The 15,043-nt window shown below is 43.7% G+C and overlaps 1 protein-coding gene across 3 annotated transcripts; it reads left to right on the forward strand.

Annotated features, from left to right (window-relative positions):
• Positions 1-1,577: 1,577 nt before the first annotated feature.
• On the forward strand, positions 1,578-14,174 carry LOC102542872 (myosin regulatory light chain 12B). Of its 3 annotated transcripts, none has more exons than XM_072949173.1 (4): positions 1,578-1,720; positions 10,133-10,331; positions 12,624-12,785; positions 13,683-14,174. In XM_072949173.1, exons 2-4 carry the CDS (start codon positions 10,148-10,150, stop codon positions 13,853-13,855), a joined length of 519 nt encoding a protein of 172 aa, XP_072805274.1. In that variant the 5' UTR covers positions 1,578-1,720; positions 10,133-10,147; the 3' UTR covers positions 13,856-14,174. The 3 variants fall into 3 exon arrangements, with proteins under 3 accessions (XP_072805274.1, XP_072805272.1, XP_072805273.1); XM_072949171.1 differs by lacking the exon at positions 1,578-1,720 and adding an exon at positions 1,727-1,869; XM_072949172.1 differs by lacking the exon at positions 1,578-1,720 and adding an exon at positions 2,370-2,515.
• The last annotated feature ends 869 nt before the right edge of the window (positions 14,175-15,043 follow it).

The raw sequence follows: 15,043 nt of genomic DNA on the forward strand, positions 1-15,043 counted from the left end.
ATAGTCATTTCCCAAGCACTACATATGTCGATGTTCAGCTTTTCATTAATAAATATGAATGTTTTTCTTTTGAATCTAGAGAGAACAGTATACCCTAGAGTTATTTTTTTTATAACAGTGCTATCCAGTAGAACTTTCTGTGATGATGGAAACGCTCTCTGTGCTGTCCACAAGTGACTACTGAGCACTTCAAATGTGTCTAATATAACTGAGTTTTAAATTTACATTTAAATAGTCACATGTGGTTAGTGATCACTGTGCTGGAAAGCTCAGTTCTAGAAACAAAGATGGAGATCAAAGTACAGTCAGTATCTCAGCTGCAATCTTAATCAAGGTGGCCAGGGTGAGGGCTTATGGGATGGTAACAGACCATACTTGAAAGAGCTCTGATTCAAAGAACTCAGAAGCCAAAATGTTCTGATGAGTGTAAACGGATTAAACTACTGGACCAAAGGGAAGACTGTAGCTAAGTGAAAGTGTAAATATTTTAGAATCAGAAGTGACTTTTCAGCAATTGCTTTCAAACTACTGAAAAAATGCACTCAGTTAAGGACCTTGCGGCAGTGCTACTAGGGTGGGGATCATAGGATCAGCATCACCTGGGTGCTTATTATATTAGAAATGCAGATTATTGCCTCACCCTCGACATACACAGAATCCAAATACCTGGGGTTGAGGCTCTGGAATCTTGGTTACCAAGCCCCACAGGGTTTTCTTACTGGTGCTACTGTTTTATAAGAGTCCTGAACACATGGTTCCTACCATCTAGGGATTCCTAATCAAAGATTTCTGGATTTCTCGTCGTATTTTTCCATAATATAAAAGACGATTATTCACCTCCCCAGCATCGGGCGTACGTTCAAGCAATCACAAGTGCTTTAAAAAAGGTTTGCTATTAAGTTAACTATTCCCCATTATCCAGAAGTAGTACTATTCATCTATATTATTACAAGGTGAGGGAACCTAAAGCTTATAGCCACAGACAACATCTAGAACAAAACTTGGATAATAGTTTCGTGATTTCCTTTGTTTTGACCAAAAGCATTATGTAATGTGTGCTTGCTTGGGTGTGTGTGCTTAACTTTGTATTGTCTTTAATGAACCAAAGGAAAGCAAATAATTTGAATAAAGCTTTTCTGTGCTTGAAAGGGGAAACAGTCGTAGGCTGACCGTGGCCCGTGAGGGTAAGAAAGGAGGAGGAGAGGGTAAACTGGGAGTGCAGTTTAAAAAGAAAGGGTTTTCCAGCAGGCGGGAGGCCGCCGGGCCGCCGCCCTCTTACCTTCCCCAGTATGACGTGGGACGGACCTAAAAAACTGCTCGTTTTACGTTAAGCTCAAGTTTAACCAGGCGAGCTGTACTTCTATTTGCAAACTCCCGCAGCCCGGGGTGGGCGGCGCCCGGCGCCCCTCAGGCCCTGAGGGCTCGCGCCCGCCCCGCCGGGTCAAGTTCCAGGCCGGCCCCGCGCCGGCGGCCCGGGAATGCGGAAGGACCGCGGAACCGCGGCGGACGGCGGGGAAGCAGGGCAGGTCGAGGGGCTCGGGCCGCGCCGCCGGCGGGGAGAGCCGCCCCAGAGCGCACGGGCCGAGGGAGACAAGTGAAACCCAGGCCGCGGTCGTCGGTCGCGCCCGGCGCCCGGGCGGACGAGGCAGCCTCAGCCGCGTCCTGGACAAGAATGGCGGCGCATCCCCCCGTGCCGAGATGGATCCCGCCGCGCCTCCCGGTGCGTCTTCCGGCGCGTCTTCCGGTCCGCCTCCCGAGGCAGGAAGTGCCGGCGCCACCGCTGTCGCGCCACAGCCCAGCGCTCGTCGCCGTCGCTGTCGCTCCTCTCGCGCCGAGCAGCTCGGGTTCTGGTTCTCGTGTCTGGCGGCGGTGAGTGGCGCTCGCCCCCACGCGGGACACCGCAGGGGCCGCCCCCTCGCCTGCCCCTCCCGCCGGGCGCCCGCGGCCCGACCCCGCCCCGGGCGGCTAGGGCGGGGGCTGCGGGACCTGTCCGGTGGGGCGGGGAGGGTCGGCCGGGAGGTCTGGCCGCGGCCGACCCGAGCCTGGACGTCCAGGGGCCGGGAGGCTCCGGGCGGATGGAGGCGGGCCAGGGAGCTGCCCTGCCGGACAGGGTGGCCGGTCCCCGCGCTGCGTCACCCGGACGGCTTCGCACACCTGGTGCGGCGCACAGCCCGCGGCCCTCCTCCGGCGCCTGCCCGGGCGGCCGGGTGTCGAGGGCCTCCTCTGAGCCGCACACGGTGCCGCAGGCTTTGTGGGCGGACGGGGTCTGCGGGCGTGGTTCTTGGTTGGAGTGCGCGGTTGGTATAGGCTAAGACGTAACGACTTCCGTAGGAGTTGTAACTCCTCGCAGCATCTTGCATCTTGTAAAGATTTAGTTCATTCGTGCTGAGGAAAAGGACAGGTAACAAAAATCAGGATAAGTTTACTGAAAAAAAGAATCGTGACCTCATTGAAGGCCTTCGACTCAGTCCCCGGAGGGAGAACTTAGAATTTCTTGCCGGATCTGTGGCAGGAGGTAACAAGACCAAAAGCTCAGGAGACGGGAATTGGGTCGTGTGAAAAGGAGACTGTGGGCAGACCAGCCTGAAGGGAACAGAACTGTAATGGGTAATAGTTGGAAATAGGCAGGTAGATCAGTGGGGCCTTTTCATGGATGTCTTGAAAACTTGACGAGAAATAAAAGATTATGTAAGAGGCATTAGGGAGTCATTTTGGATTCTCCACTAGGGAGTAATATGAAGAAAGGGGACTGTTTAGAGAATTAGTTTGGCAGCCTTTGTTTAAGATGGCTTTGCAATGGTCCTTCGGTTAGAAAAGAATCATAGCATTTTAGAATTCAAAAGAACCTTAGAGGTTATCTTTCGTTTTATCATTGAGTAAACTGAAACCCAACGAGGTGAGATAATTTGTCCAAGGTCACTTGAGGGGGTCACGTGGTGCCAGCCATTTTTCTCTAGGCATTAGGTGGGTCCTCCTTCCCAGAGCTGATAGCTAAGTGCACGGCTTCTTGTTAGTTCAGGCTCTGTTCAGTGAGACAGCTTCTGTGATGGCTGACTCGATATTCATTTCTGCTTTCATGAGACTTGAGTTTGGACACGATGAACTGCAGCTTCTGCCGGGCAGGTCCCCAGGTGAGAGTTGCTGTGGTTAGGAAAGAGCAAAGGACTGAGGGCCCCTATGATTGTCCTTCTCCCAAGATTCACAGACAGTATATATCTATAGATGATTTTCATTACCAGCAGCTTTCGGATCTTCATCCTCAATCTGCATTTAGCTGTGGTGGCTTTGCTTGTTACCTGCAACCAGTGATCCACATTTTCCTGGTAGCGCATTTCAGCTGCTTGACATCAGAGCCAGTGCTGAAAGCTCTGGAGCTAGACTCCCTGAGTGTGGTCCTGCATCTAGGCCCTACCATTTTCTAGCTGTGTGGCTGCAGGCAGATTATTTGCTTTGCCCTAATTTTCTCATCTGAGAAATGGGAATAATAACAGTACTTATATCATAAGTTGTGAGGATTAAATGTGTTAATGTATATGAAATGCTTAGACCAGTGCCTAGCACATAATTAGCACTCAATTATTAGCTCTTACTAGTACTGTGTGTTTCAGGTATGAAACATGGAGTGACTGGTAAGTTTTACTAAGGATTTCTTGGGGAGGAGTCCAGTGGAGTTTATGTTGAACCATAGGTAGACTATAGAGAAAAGCTGCTTTGAGGAGTCAGATCCAGGACCTACCTTATAAAGAACATACGTACCTGTGATTCTGTTTGTGATAGTAAGGAAGCGTATGTATCTATTCACTTAACTAGTATTTTTTGAGCACCAGCCATGTTTAAGGCACTCTCCTTGACCCTGCAGTCCAAGGTGGAAAAGCTAAATACTACAAAAATGTACATGTAAATGGCACAGCAATAGAATACTACTGGGCAGTAAAAAAAGAATGAACCACTGATAAATGCAACATGATAATGTTAATCTCAAAAACATACTGAGTGAAAGAAGTCTGGCTTGTACAGTATGCACTGTATAATTCCATTTATAAAAAGTTCAAAGGCAGGTAAAACTAATCTTTGGTGATGGAAATCTGAGCAATGGTTCCCTATGGGAGAGGCTAATTGACTCAGAGAACTTTCTGGAGTGATGTTAACATTTGTTACTTGTTTGGGGTGGTGGTTACATGTGTGTACATATTTACAAAAACTCATTTTTAAGACCTGTACATTTCACCATGTGTAAATTTCACTGCAATAAAACAAAGTGGTAGTGGAGTACAGAGGGTGGAAAGTTTACTGCTAACTGGGACAATCATAAAGTCCACAATAAAGAAATGATAGCATTATAATGTGTGTGGTAAATATTAAAATACATATACATATACTATGGGGAAGCTTAACTGGTGTTAAGAGAAAAGCTATAAAATTGAGTTTGGCTCTGTAAAGACATAGTAGATATAATAACTTGATGGAGCTGATTATATATTTGCCTAAATATGCAGCATAAAAACAATAATACATTATTGAGTACATTAGGTTAGTTTTGTGGGGTGTTTTAACTTGATTATATACGGAATTCTCTTGATGATTGCTGTTTTCAGACTGTTGCTTCTGTATCCAGTCATTTGATATTCCCAGTTCCACAAGCACTAGTCTTGACTCCAGTAATGACCATGAGAATACATCAGAAATGTCTGAAGTTTCTGATAGACCTTGGCAAAGATGAGAATTGAATCAGACATGACCTTAGGTTTTAGTCCAGGATCTACTGTCTGCTCTTTCGGGATCATCCACTCTCAGGCCTCACCTTGTGCCTCTGCTCACAAATCGGCCTTGCCAATGGAGACCCTCTAAACATCCTGCCCCCAGGCATCTCTACTGTAGCTTGGCTAAAACTCGAATTCTTTATCATTCCTTTGCTCATAAAACTAGCTTCTCCCTCCCCCAGTTACCTCATTTTTGAGTGGTAACATTATACAATCAGTACTTGAGAAAAGCCCAGTCACTGAAGACAAGCTCTGAAGGAAACTCCAATTAGGAAGCAAGAAGAACTAGCAAATGAGCGTAGAAATCAGCCCGAAGAATAAGATAGTGGTGATGGGAATGGTGAGGAAGGGATGGCTCTGTTGCAGTTAAAAGAAGAACTCACAGAACTTGGAGAGAAATTGAGTAGAAGGAATTAAAATTTGCTAAGCAGAAATAGAAAGTTCCCTATCCAGTGCAGACTTGGCTGTGGCCCCTTCGAGTTTTAAAAATTCTTTGGCTATAATTCTGAAATAAAGGCATTGCCCTATTAAATGTTAAAAGACACTTAATTAGTTTTCTATCACTATATAACAAATTACCCCAAAACTTAGCCCCTTAAGAAAACAGTGAACGGCTTCTGAGGGTCAGAAATCTCAGGGCAGCCTAGCTGGGTGGTTCTCGCTCAGGATTTCCTGGAGCTGCGGTCCAGGTAGCCACTGGGTTTGCAGTCATTTGAAGGAAGATCAGCCTCCAAGTTGGCTGACTCACCTGGCTGGCAAGTGGGTGCTGGCCCCCTGCCCTGTGGACCTCTCCAGAGGGTGGTGTGATGCCCTCAGGGCCTGATGCTGGCTTCCCCCAGACTGAGCAGTCTGAGAAAGAGCACAGCAAAACCTGCGACACCTATCGTGACAAAGGCACACTTCATCATTTTCACAATATCCTGTTGGTTATGAAGGGTGAAAGAATATGCCAGTTTGGCATGAAGATTATTTTGAGCTGAAGGCAGTTGAGAAGAAGCAGACACAAGAAAAGCCCTTTGCCCTCCCCCCAACTTGCCTAAAAGCAGGACACAAATTTACAAAGGTGTCCTTCCTTCCCTCTGCCAGGAAGGACAAAGGTTACTCTCTGGAGAAGACTTTAGACTCTTCTCACTGGAGAACGGCCTGACTTGAGTCTGTGTGAGAAGCCTTGCCCTTGTTTATTACTGTGCTTTTAACCCTCCATTACTAGCCTCTCCCCTTCACACACACCTTTCTTCTTTTGGCTGCAGCTGAAGGTAATATTTAAGCCAGAGTTCTAAACTACCTCTGAGAGTTGAATTTTCCCTGCGTATCTCCCATGTATACATGAGCTAATAAATTTCTGTTTGTTTTTCTGTTGTTAATCTGTTATTACAGGGTGTCAGCCGACAACTCAGAACCATAGCCACTGCCTGTGTGTTAGTAGCCATAGCTGAAAAGACCTTTAATTCTCTCTCTGGTCCTAAGGCATTTGGGGGATGGAAAAACAGCAAGAACAGATACAGAAGTTAAGGAAGGGCGTGGCTTAGGCACATACTAGTGGTTTGGTGTTGCTGAGGGAAGGGTACAGAGCAGAGAATGGCTCGGGATGAAGCTGGAAAGGTCATTCTGGAGCAGGGCAAGGAGGACCTTGTGTGCCATGCTTAAGAGCTTGTCCTTTGTCCGGCAGGCGGTGGAGAGCCAAAGGTTTCTCCAAAGGGAATGATACAGTCATATTCATGTTTTGCACACCTCTGGCTGGAAGACAAGGAGTAGTTTAGAGGGGACCAAAAAGCAAGGAGCTGGGTTAGTTGGCCATTGAAATACTCTGCCCAAAGAGTTGATGAGGGCCCAGTTCAGGGAGGTGGCAGAGGAAAATGAGCAAATCTGGTAAGTATTTAAGAGGCAGGGCTGGGTCGCTCGGGAGAGGGGTGAGTTGGGGATGACTCCTAGGTTTCTGGCTTTGTGAGTAAATGATGGTGCCATTAACTGACAGAAAACAGAAAGTTGAGGAAGTTTAGGAGGAGGATGGTAATTCAGTTTCTAGCACGGTGATTGTGAGTGTCTGTGGGATAGCAGGCGGGCGCCTTTCACAAGCACAGTTGGGTGTTTGAGCTGACCAGAAGGGTCAGACCTGGAGGTACAGACGTGGGAGTCATAATAGGTGTTGTCGGAGCAGCGAGAGTCAGTGAGATCATCCAAGGAACGCAGAGTGAAAAGAACTTAATAAGCCGTGGGCTGCTGGAACACTGGGAAACGTGAATATTTAAGTGAGTGGAGGAGGTAGGAGCCTAACAGGAAAATGGAGGAGGACCAGCCACAGAAATAGAACTGATGGGAGATTGATGTCACCAAGTCAGATACAGCGTTTTACACAAACCAGTCTTTCCAGTGTGGTGTTCAGGAGTCTCCATCAGAGTGGAGGGCCTTCAAGGTTGGGAACCTTGGGCTGTCTTCCCTTTGAGACACTTCATTTCTGCTGTTACAGTTCACCAAGGGCAGGGGTTGTTGAGGCCTGAAAGGAAGAGAGTTAAAATGGTGTCAAATAGCAGAGTGGTCCAAAGACACTTAGACTGGCTTTGGCGATGCAGAAGCGGTTACAGTAGAAAAAAGAAAGCCAGATTGTGGTGAGTGGGAAGTGAGAAAGTGGAGAAAGCCAAGACATTTATCTCAGAAGGTGAGGAGAGAGAGGATGGTACTTTATTTGGGGGCCAGAGTTCTCTTCAGATTGATTTGCTCCCACTTTGCCTCACTTTTTCAGCTGATGTTTCGGTTTCAGTTGATATTTTGTGTGTGTGTGTGTGTGTGTGTGCTTTTTATAGGTACCATATACAGTACCAGTGTGCGCTGGTTTTAAATGGCATACCGAGGGAAAGTAAGCTTTTTTCCTTTGAAAAGAAATCGCAGTGAGCCGTATCTGCTCTGTAACGTGTTTTGATTGGTGACTCAGGCTTGTTCACCAGATAATGGCTTTTCTAGCCTTCCTGGGTTACCTCCCCATTCTCTCTCAAAGGCATTTTTCCTAATAAAAATCCTTGTGTGTTTAATCCTATCTTGACCTCAGTTTCTTGGAGAACTCCAACTAAGTTTCAAAAATGTTTAAATATAATATACTTTAGGGTTAGCCTGATAAAATCTGACCAATTAGTTTTTAAAAATAAAGACTTGCTCTTTGGGAGGGTTTTCTCAATGACTCTATCACAAGCATAATTTGCTGATACTGAGAGATAAAACTAATTCTTGCCTTCAGATTTACCGTCATTTATTCCTATGAATCTTGAAGAAATAGAATCATAGAATTTTTAGCATAAGAAAGAATTTTAATCCAACAGTTTTGGTATGTGAAGAATTAAAGCAGAGTCAAGTGCCTTGCCAGTGGACCACAATCTGTCTCTGATTTAACCTTCAATACAACTAAGATCAACATAACAAGCTAAGTTACAGGAAGGAGAAAATTAACATGTATTCAGGCCAAGTGTGTGGGGAGGGGAAGGAGTTGGAATGTGAGAGTAAGGACTCTTAAGACTGGTGTAGTTCTGGTCAACACCTCTAAGCCAAGCTTCAAAACACCCTGGGGGGTATTTTTTTAGATTGAAGAAAGAGAAGTAAAAACTGTAAATTAAAAATCCAAGACTAGAAGTGCCAGAGACCCTGGTCCAAAATTCTCTTGCTGAGCCACTGCCCAGCCAGTCATCTGCTTTCACACAATGGGGCTGCAGAGTTAGGGAAGAGTCCCCAAGCCCCCCTCATGTCTGACACCAGTTGCAAGTTTGATTCCCCAAGATGACGCTCAGGTTCAATAATTCGCTAGGACTCAAGAACTCACTGTAAGCTGTTAGACCTATGGTTATTATTTATTACAGTAAAAGGATTCAGATTAAAATCAACCAAGGGAAGAGACACCTGGAATAGAGTCCAGGGGAATTCCAAATGCATGGCCTCCAGTGGTCCCCTCCCATGAACAGTGTTGACTTCTGGCAACAAGGTGTGACAGTGCGTGGAGTATTGCCAACCAGAGGAGCTCACTCAATCCTTGAGAGCCATGGTTTTTATTGGGACTCTGTCACATAGACTTCAGTCTCCAGTTCCTCTAGAGATCAAGCTGATAACACGTGACCCAAAGCCCCCATGATAAATCACATTGTTAGACTATCTGGTGTGACCCAAGACCCCAGATATACCAGGCAGGACATTCTAAGGGCTTAGAGATTACCTCCCAGGAGCTGAGGACAAAGGCCAGACCTCTCTTTGGGCAAAATTAAATTCTTAACTACACAAAGGCCATGGATTTTTTTTTTTTTAATCTACGTAGTACCTATTGTAGGGCAGTTATGAACATTGAATAAGACCTTGGATCAAAAACTTACTCTGGTGTCCATGGGCTTTTGAGGTTATATGTAGCTAATGTTGAAGCTGAGATTGGAACTCAGGCCTTTTCTAACTCCAAAACCAATAGTATTTTTGTGTTGTATTTATTTACATTATTTGAAACTGCAAATGAAAAATGGAATGAGGAATGTCCATTCTGTTTGACATTTAAATTATTGGTGGCTTTCAGTAGAGTATTTGAGGCTACCACTTAAAGCCATCTTACAGAGAATTGAGGAGTGATTGGGAAGATGAGGAAACGGGGAGGGTGGAATAGTAGGCTGCTATCTTAAAAGTTTTGTCAAGGCAAAGGGGAAGTGAGAATGTAGCTAGAAGGGATACAGGATTCAAGATGTGTTTTGATGATTTTTTTTTTAAAGATGAGAGCCTTGTGAACATGCACCATACAGTGAGTGTCCTCGTGTCTTTGCATGTGTTATTTAAATCTCACTTGCACTACCTTAAATATTATTGTGTTTTGCTGTAAAACTGAGGATTGAGTGAGCTTCCCTGGTATTCAAACCATGTTTTGAGGGGAAAAAACCAAGGCTCAGAGAGTTATGCAATATTGGTAGTAAAGTAGAAATAAAAGGTATGCCCACTGCATGGGATCGTCGTGAGGATTAAGTGGACAGTCCTTGTGAGAGCAAGGAACGAGCTTTGGAGCTTTTCTTTTGAGGGGAGCCCCACCGTCATTCTGGTGTTTGGCACGTGGTAAGCACTTGGTGAGTGCTAGCTGTTGTTACATACTTTAATTCTCACTTAATAAAAATGAGTTCCGTGAAATTTGGGGAGAAGAAGCTATATCAATAATTTCTATTCTGTGTCTTAATTTTTTTTAACTACTTTTCTCCTAGCCATTTAATGGTACATTGGAAAACAAAGTTTAAATGAATGTTTATTCCTACTCGAATTAGTATTTCTATATTATTTTTACTCACTAACTTTAGGTGTTATGAGTTCTTTTTTTGCTTTATGTTTTATGCATTCTTTTTTGGCTTTATGTTCTTCTCTTTTTAATTTAGAATTAAACAGCCACCATGTCGAGCAAAAAGGCAAAGACCAAGACCACCAAGAAGCGCCCCCAGCGCGCAACTTCCAACGTGTTCGCCATGTTTGACCAGTCACAGATTCAGGAGTTCAAGGAGGCCTTCAACATGATAGATCAGAACAGAGACGGTTTCATCGACAAGGAAGATCTGCATGATATGCTTGCTTCTCTAGGTAGACTTTTGTATTCTTAATGTGCCCACTTCCCCCAGATGGTAATTCAATGTTTTATGAATTATTTTTTGTGTGATGTACAAATACCCATCTCCTGATCTCAAAGGTCTTTTGAGAGATGCTGGGTGGGAGGTGCTGTGCTGAGGCTTGGCCAGGCACAAGAGCAGAAGCCTGCACGGGTGGGGGCCTGGCAGCTCCTTGTCTGTCCTGTTGGCTAAATGCGATAGGTCTGCTAGCGGGAAAGCTAGGGGATGACGAGGTGGCAAAATACCAGAATCTGAAATAAAAAGTGTAGCTAATAATAGAATGTACTTAGTAATAAAGGTTGAGGACGGGTTGTAAGACAGAGTTGACATCATAAGTGATAATGATCATCTCAGGGAGGAAGGGCAGTGCCCTTCTGAAAAAGGGAACACAGGGAAGGGGACTTTCACAGTTCATAATTTTTTTTATAATTAAAAGAAAATGTGAAGGTACAAGATTCAAAGCAAACACAAACTCCCTTTGGCATTTTGGTTATGTGAGTGTTAACTTATTGTTCCTTTTATGGTTTTGTTGTTTGTTTTGATCTTGAAAAGAGGGAAGGGAGGAAATTTCCTCCACATTCTGCCTGAGTCGGCAATGACTTTATAATTGGAAGAAGGGGATGTCAAGCCAGGGGGTTCTCGACGGGCCAGAATGACAGGCAGGGAAGAGGGTGCAGTTCAGGGACGGCCTCCAGTTAGGCTCTGTACTTCTGCGTTCTTGTGTTTGACTGTTATCCTGAAAGGGCAGTTAAAGGGTTGGAAGGCAAAGAGAGAGAAGTTATTTCTTTCCTTTTAGTAACTACAACACAATTTTATTTCTCTTTTTTTTAATTTTTTCTCCTGACATATTATTTTGAAAAATTTTAAGCCTATAAAAAGTTGAAAGAACAATATAATGAACCAGCATACATCCTTTACCCAGATTCAGCAATTACTAACATTTTGCAACATTTCCTTTATTCAGAGTAGAGTAGAATCAAGATACTGATCTAACTTGTTGACTTGCTGGTGGGGTGGATTCCAGCGTTTTCCACACTCAGAATAGCTCAGTAAGTGTACTTTTGGGGCAGGTCACTAGTAAAGAAGGCCACAGTGGAAAACTGAGGGACTTAGTCATATTACAAAGATTGAACACTCACTCTGCTCCTAGTAGATGCACTGTGTTTGTTGAATGAATGAGTAATGGTGGAGTAAGAGGCTGACTCTGGGGCCTTCCATTTTGGGGGACCCCATGCCTTTAAAGATACATTTTAGCGTTCAGATCAACAAATTATATTGGACACCTTAAATGGGCCTATAGGTGCTTAGCCTAAATCAGTTCATTTTAAATCCCTGTGTATTTATTTGTACCTATGTCTTCTTGACACATTTGGGTTACATTTTTTCACACAAAAAATTGCTGCAAGAGAGTTGGGTTAAATCAGAAGGTAAAAAGCACTTCGTTTTAGCTACTTTAATTTATTTGAAGAATCTTGAGATTAATTTTGGTCTAATTTGTACTGATGTGTTGAATAGGTAGAATGAGTATGGTAAGACAGGTGACAAGTTGGCATTTAAATTTCACCCAAATTCCTAGGAGTAAACTTATAAATGAACTAAAGTTCTAGACTTAACTATCATTAGCACTTAGTTGGGTGTAATAAGGGGATGCTTACATATAGATGTTCTTTCCATGTCTGAGAATCTTACAAACTTAACGTTGTCAGAGGCCTTTCAGATACCAACTTCAGCCAATTTTACAGGTAAGAGTAAGCCCTCGACAGTTTCCCCCTTCTCCCAGGTCACACAGCCAGTGGCAGAACTCGTATTCAAACCCACTGTTCAAAAGCCTTTGTTCAGGGCTGCTTTTCCTGCACCCTGAGGACCTCACAAATGCCAGGACGAGGAGGAGCTCTTTGTTAACTCCCACCAAGTCTGGCCGTTGCAGAGGAATTTCTCCCAACTCCAAGGGGAGGGTCAGGGGGTCCCCTCACCACTGTGCTGGACGAAGGAGAAGTCTTCTCAGTTGGCCCTGAGATTTCCCATCACGAGCAATACTACACAAGACTGTGGTTGAGCAACGTGAGCCCAGAATGCATTTTTATAATGATCTATCAAGGACTTTTTATGTTGTCAAAAATTATATTTTTAAATGTTCTTAATGTAAGTTAGTTGAAAAATTAGTCTCATGTGATGATGATGTAACTTTTTAAAATATGCTGGGGACCATTACAATAAATTATTTATTGAAATGAGTTCTTTGTCCTTAAACTGTGACATTTTATAGGGAAGAACCCAACTGACGCATACCTGGACGCCATGATGAATGAGGCGCCAGGGCCCATAAACTTCACCATGTTCCTCACCATGTTTGGCGAGAAGCTGAATGGCACCGACCCCGAGGACGTCATCAGAAATGCTTTCGCCTGCTTCGACGAAGAGGCAACCGGTAAGTGCTCTTCATTTGTTGGTGCCCAGTCTCGTTCCTGACTATGTGAAGCACTTTTTAGGAAATGAAAACGATGAGTAAAATACAAATTTTCAAAAAAATGAATAAAAGGAAACTGTCACTTACAGTAGGACCGTCCCACAGAGAACAACTGGAATGGTATGTAGGTCGTAAAGCTACACAGTGTGTGCTGTGAATCCTTGAGTTGGTTCTGAGCTTCCTGAAAGACAAAGGGAAAATTGTTAAATGGTGTTTCTTAGACAAGGAAATTACTTAACTTACTCAGGAAATTTTAAATCTCACCAAGAAGTATGTATCTAATTTGAACAGTTAAAATCTTAGGGGTTTTTTTCCTTCTTCTTATTTTAAAGTGTGTAAAGCCTAGCTGTTCTCTTTTCTCACTCCGCGTTTTCCCCTTTCCTTCTGTGTTAACACTCTGCTCCGCCATGCTCCGCCACCCACATCTCCTCAGATACACCTCGCAGCTCCGTCCTGCTCAGTGGCTCTGCCTTTTCAGACTGCACCGTCCTCCTCCCTGCACATCTGCTCTTGGCACCACTGCCTTTTTTTTCTGGACAGCTCCCTTTTTTTCCCTCTGTATGTCTGAAATACAGGGTGTTTTTTTTTTCTCCTCTGGAAAACACTTGCTTCAAATTAATTACCCTTGTAAGCATATGATCTATCAACTGAGCTTTTAAAATGATTTAATCTAATATTAATACAGAATTCTAAAAGTAATAGGAAAACATAATGATGTAGCTACATGTTGCCTTGGTTCGCTAATTTGTTCACGTAAATATATGTATTGTGAAATCTTGTAAGACTGACCTAGTTGAGAACCGAATCAGTAAAGTGCCAGGAAGTGCTCATGACTCCCTTCTTTCTGCTGCCTCCCAGGCACCATTCAGGAGGATTACCTGAGGGAGCTGCTGACGACCATGGGTGATCGGTTCACAGACGAGGAGGTGGACGAGCTGTACAGGGAAGCGCCTATTGACAAAAAGGGGAATTTCAATTACATTGAGTTCACGCGCATCCTTAAACATGGAGCAAAAGACAAAGACGATTGAAGGAACTTTAGCTAAAACTTTCCTATTACTTTGTCTTACTCTGTTTTATTTCCCAGGCACTTCCCTTCCCCCTGATAGATCTGTTGCATGCAACTTAGTTTCACAGCTTTGCCTGTTTTTGGTGTATTTATTCTAGACCTTTCTGCCACTTAGCACTTGTATAATCAGACTGCACATGGGATGAGGTTGTAAATTGTATTGAAAAAGAGATTGCGAATAAAAATCAACAAATGTGAAAGCCCAGGAAAATATATCCGGTATTTCTGGTTTTGCTGGATTTTTACATTTTTATATAATAAAAATGCTATTTTGAAATAAAGATTATGCTGACTCAAATGGAATATAATGCAAAGGTAAACAAATAACTGGTAGTTGCGGGTGGTCTTTTTGTTAGATTTTCACCTTCACATAATTCAGATTTCATGGTAAAACTGATTTTTCACATATTTGGGACAGTGGCCTTTAGAACTGTGTTCTTCAGTACAAAGTAACATTATACAGTAAAAACTAGTTATGCCTGAGTTTTTTTCCCACTTTGAGTAAATCAGACATTTAAACTATGGGATGATAAATATAGAATGTTGTTCTGAGAAAACACTTTATCAATCTGAGTCCAAGAAGATGAGGCAAAATTCTGAAGAAAAGAATAATTATTACTGAACATTTACTGTGTGTAAAGCATTGCACGTGGACGGTTTTCATTGACTTGTCCCAGCAACCTTGTGAGACAGGTTTTCATTAACCCTGTATTTCAGGGGCAGAACTGAGCTCCGGGAGTTGAGTGAACTGAGTCCCTCTCAGTGAGAGCCGGGGTCCCAGGCCGGGGCGCCCAGCTCCAGGGCACGGGTGCTGGAACCACTGTGCTGTTGCTGACAAACCTCAAATGCCTAGAAGGTCAAGCATTTCCATTACACTCTTAACATAATTTTGTAGTCATTATTCAAATTTGAAATAATTTGGGGAAAACTTACTATTTGAACAGAATTTCAAAAAGTTCTATCCAGGTAAAAAATAGAAGACAGATTATAAGCAATATAATGCCTGAAGGCAGTTCACATAGTGTAGAGTGTAGACTGGACAGAAGGACTGAAAACCATACAGACAAGGCTGCTACCTAAAAAAAGGAAAAACTCCATTAAAAAATAGTTTCACAATGTTGTTCAACACCTAGTGCCCCTCCTAAAACTA

Source organism: Vicugna pacos, chromosome 24 (genome assembly GCF_048564905.1).
Source record: "Vicugna pacos chromosome 24, VicPac4, whole genome shotgun sequence".
NCBI lineage: Eukaryota > Metazoa > Chordata > Mammalia > Artiodactyla > Camelidae > Vicugna > Vicugna pacos.